The following is a 2412-nucleotide window of genomic DNA, read 5'->3' on the forward strand; positions in this document are numbered from 1 at the left end:
ATTTTGAATTTTGCAATTCTGATGTCAGATTCAAAGATTGCTGCTCAAATAAGTCATAAATACCAAGTTTCATGAAAACGTAATAGCTTTTCAATATACATGTCGGCCATATTGGATCCGCCATTTTGAATTTTGCAATTCTGATGTCAGATTCAAAGTTTTCTGCTCAAATAAGTCAGAAATATCAAGTTTCATGAAAATGAAAGTTCCATGAAAATGTAATACCGTTATACGAATAATAACTTTTCAATATACATGTCATCCATATTGGATCCGTCATTTTGAATTTTGCAATTCTGATGTCAGATTCAAAGTTTTCTGCTCAAATAAGTCAAAAATATCAAGTTTCATGCACGAACATTATAAACTTACGTAAAGAAAAAATTATTTATTATTTATATTTATATTTTAATTATTTATATTTAAACACCTGTAAAATCCATGATTTTCGAATTTTTGAAAAATCCTCCGACATTTTTGCAATGGAAATTGTTCTACAGAATCGTCTCAGCTATCCCCCATTTCCGGCTCCTACACGAGTTTTGGGACGCCCTGTATAATATAATATAACAGGTGTCCACTGGTTTCTTGCCACGTTGATATTGATACCGTAATATAATTGGTATTCATGAAAAACTATTTCAAGCCACTGAAACTTCAAAAATCCAAGTATTCGTATAATTTCGAAACGCAGTGTACTATATAATATTACACAAAGTGAATGATACGTATACAGAATTATTGTACGGTTAGTGAAACATTAATTAGTGTTTACCTGAAGAAAATAATAATTTAATAACGCTCATTTCAAATTAGAATATTAATAAGTTATGTACTAAATGCTAACAATATATATATGTAATTATTTCAGCATTGGCAAAGTCTGGTGAAAATCCACCAGAAGGTTTTATGGCACCCATGGCTTGGAAAATTGTCGCAGACTACTACAAACAGAAGTAAATAAACGTACGCAACGCGCTTGCGAAGGATAAAATTCACACACACGAAGTATTTTTCTCTAACTTTAATTTAATCGTAATTTCTACAAAGAAGACATTTCTATAAGAGATAAAAAGTACATTAAAAATAAGTACATACTTAAAAGTAATTTATTTATAATCTTCGTTAAAAATGATCCTTGACAAGGTGGGGGTGAAAAATGCAAATAAATAACTGTAATTTATCTTGTCTCTAATATTGATGTATGCGTGTTTATTTACCTCCCCCCCCCCATCTCCAACGGGGTTACAAGGACTCCCTTCCCATACTCTTCCCAATTACATCCAGCTTATTTACCTTACATACTACCTTAAAAACTATCTAATCTCTAATACTCCACCTCCTTTCTACTTATTTACTGCCCCGTCCTAGCCCTATTTTAGTTAATTCTACGATTTCTGTCGCGAGAAAGGCAGAGAGAATACCCCAACCAGTGTCTAGGACCTCCGCTTTCGGTGCTACGTTTTGCATAATACATCCTGCGCAACCTTTCCTCTTCACTCCTCGAGTAATTGAGAGTCTCCTCTTCATTCTGTATGCTCCCCTCATTTCTGAACTCATTCTAAGCCTCGCCAGGCTATTCCACATCCTCCCAACTTTTCTTCAGGTACTCAGCCACCCCCGCCGGGGTCATTACCATTTCTATCATCCGTTACTCTTTGATCCCCATATCTTTTTTCCCTACTATTCTCCCAGTTGTTATTTTTTATTATTATTCTCCTTGTTCTCGTACACTATCCTTCTTTCTTGCTTCTCTTTCCCTACCTCGGGTCGTGTTCCTCTCCCCTTGAAGAAATCCTCCCTTTCTTTCTTTCAACACCATTTACTTCCTTCTCCCCTGCTCGTATCCTGTTAGCACTTCCGTTAACTTCCTTCAATTTCTCCTGGAAGTTCCAAGCTCTTCTCCTAGAGCATTTTTCAGCTTCTCCAACTTCAATTCCTCATCACGTACCCCCGGACCCTCCATCCTAACCCTAGGATTCTAGGTCAATAAATATAAAGTAGAACCTCGTTTATACAAACAAAAACATGGTCAGCCACGTATATATGAAGTCATTGCTGCGCTCAGTACTCTCTAGACCACCCATAGCTGAACTCAGTACACTTTAGGCCCTTGTAGGTTAGCCCAATACCCTCTAGCCCCCCATAGTTGAGCTTAGTACTCTCTAGCCCCTCGTAGCTGAGCCTAGAACCCACTAGACCCTTGTAACTGAGCACAGGACACTCTAGCCTCTTGAAGCTTAGTTCAATACTCTCTAGCCTCTTGAAGCTTAGTTCAATACTCTCTAGCCCCCCACAGTTGAGCTTAGTACCCTCTAGCCCATCACAGTTGAGCCTAGTACCCTCTAGTTCCCCACAGTTGAGTCTAGTACCCTATAGACCCGTAGTTGTAGCTTAGCCCAATACCCTCTA

At 37.6% G+C, this 2412-nt stretch overlaps 1 protein-coding gene and 1 long non-coding RNA gene across 2 annotated transcripts in view; both read left to right on the top strand.

The window, feature by feature from the left end:
- LOC128885442 (bifunctional 3'-phosphoadenosine 5'-phosphosulfate synthase-like) overlaps positions 1-1687 on the top strand; it is an 11828-nt gene extending 10141 nt beyond the window's left edge. The window contains exon 10 of the mRNA XM_054139494.1: positions 872-1687. Coding sequence (XP_053995469.1) covers positions 872-960 — 89 coding nt within the window. The 3' untranslated portion in view covers positions 961-1687. The remainder of the gene's footprint in view (positions 1-871) is intronic.
- A 666-nt stretch (positions 1688-2353) lies between these two features.
- LOC128885485 (uncharacterized) overlaps positions 2354-2412 on the top strand; it is a 294-nt gene continuing 235 nt past the window's right edge. The window contains exon 1 of the long non-coding RNA XR_008459619.1: positions 2354-2389. This is a non-coding gene — a long non-coding RNA (uncharacterized LOC128885485). The remainder of the gene's footprint in view (positions 2390-2412) is intronic.

The sequence above is a fragment of the Hylaeus anthracinus genome, unplaced genomic scaffold (assembly GCF_026225885.1).
Source record: "Hylaeus anthracinus isolate JK02 unplaced genomic scaffold, UHH_iyHylAnth1.0_haploid 11981, whole genome shotgun sequence".
Taxonomy (NCBI): domain Eukaryota; kingdom Metazoa; phylum Arthropoda; class Insecta; order Hymenoptera; family Colletidae; genus Hylaeus; species Hylaeus anthracinus.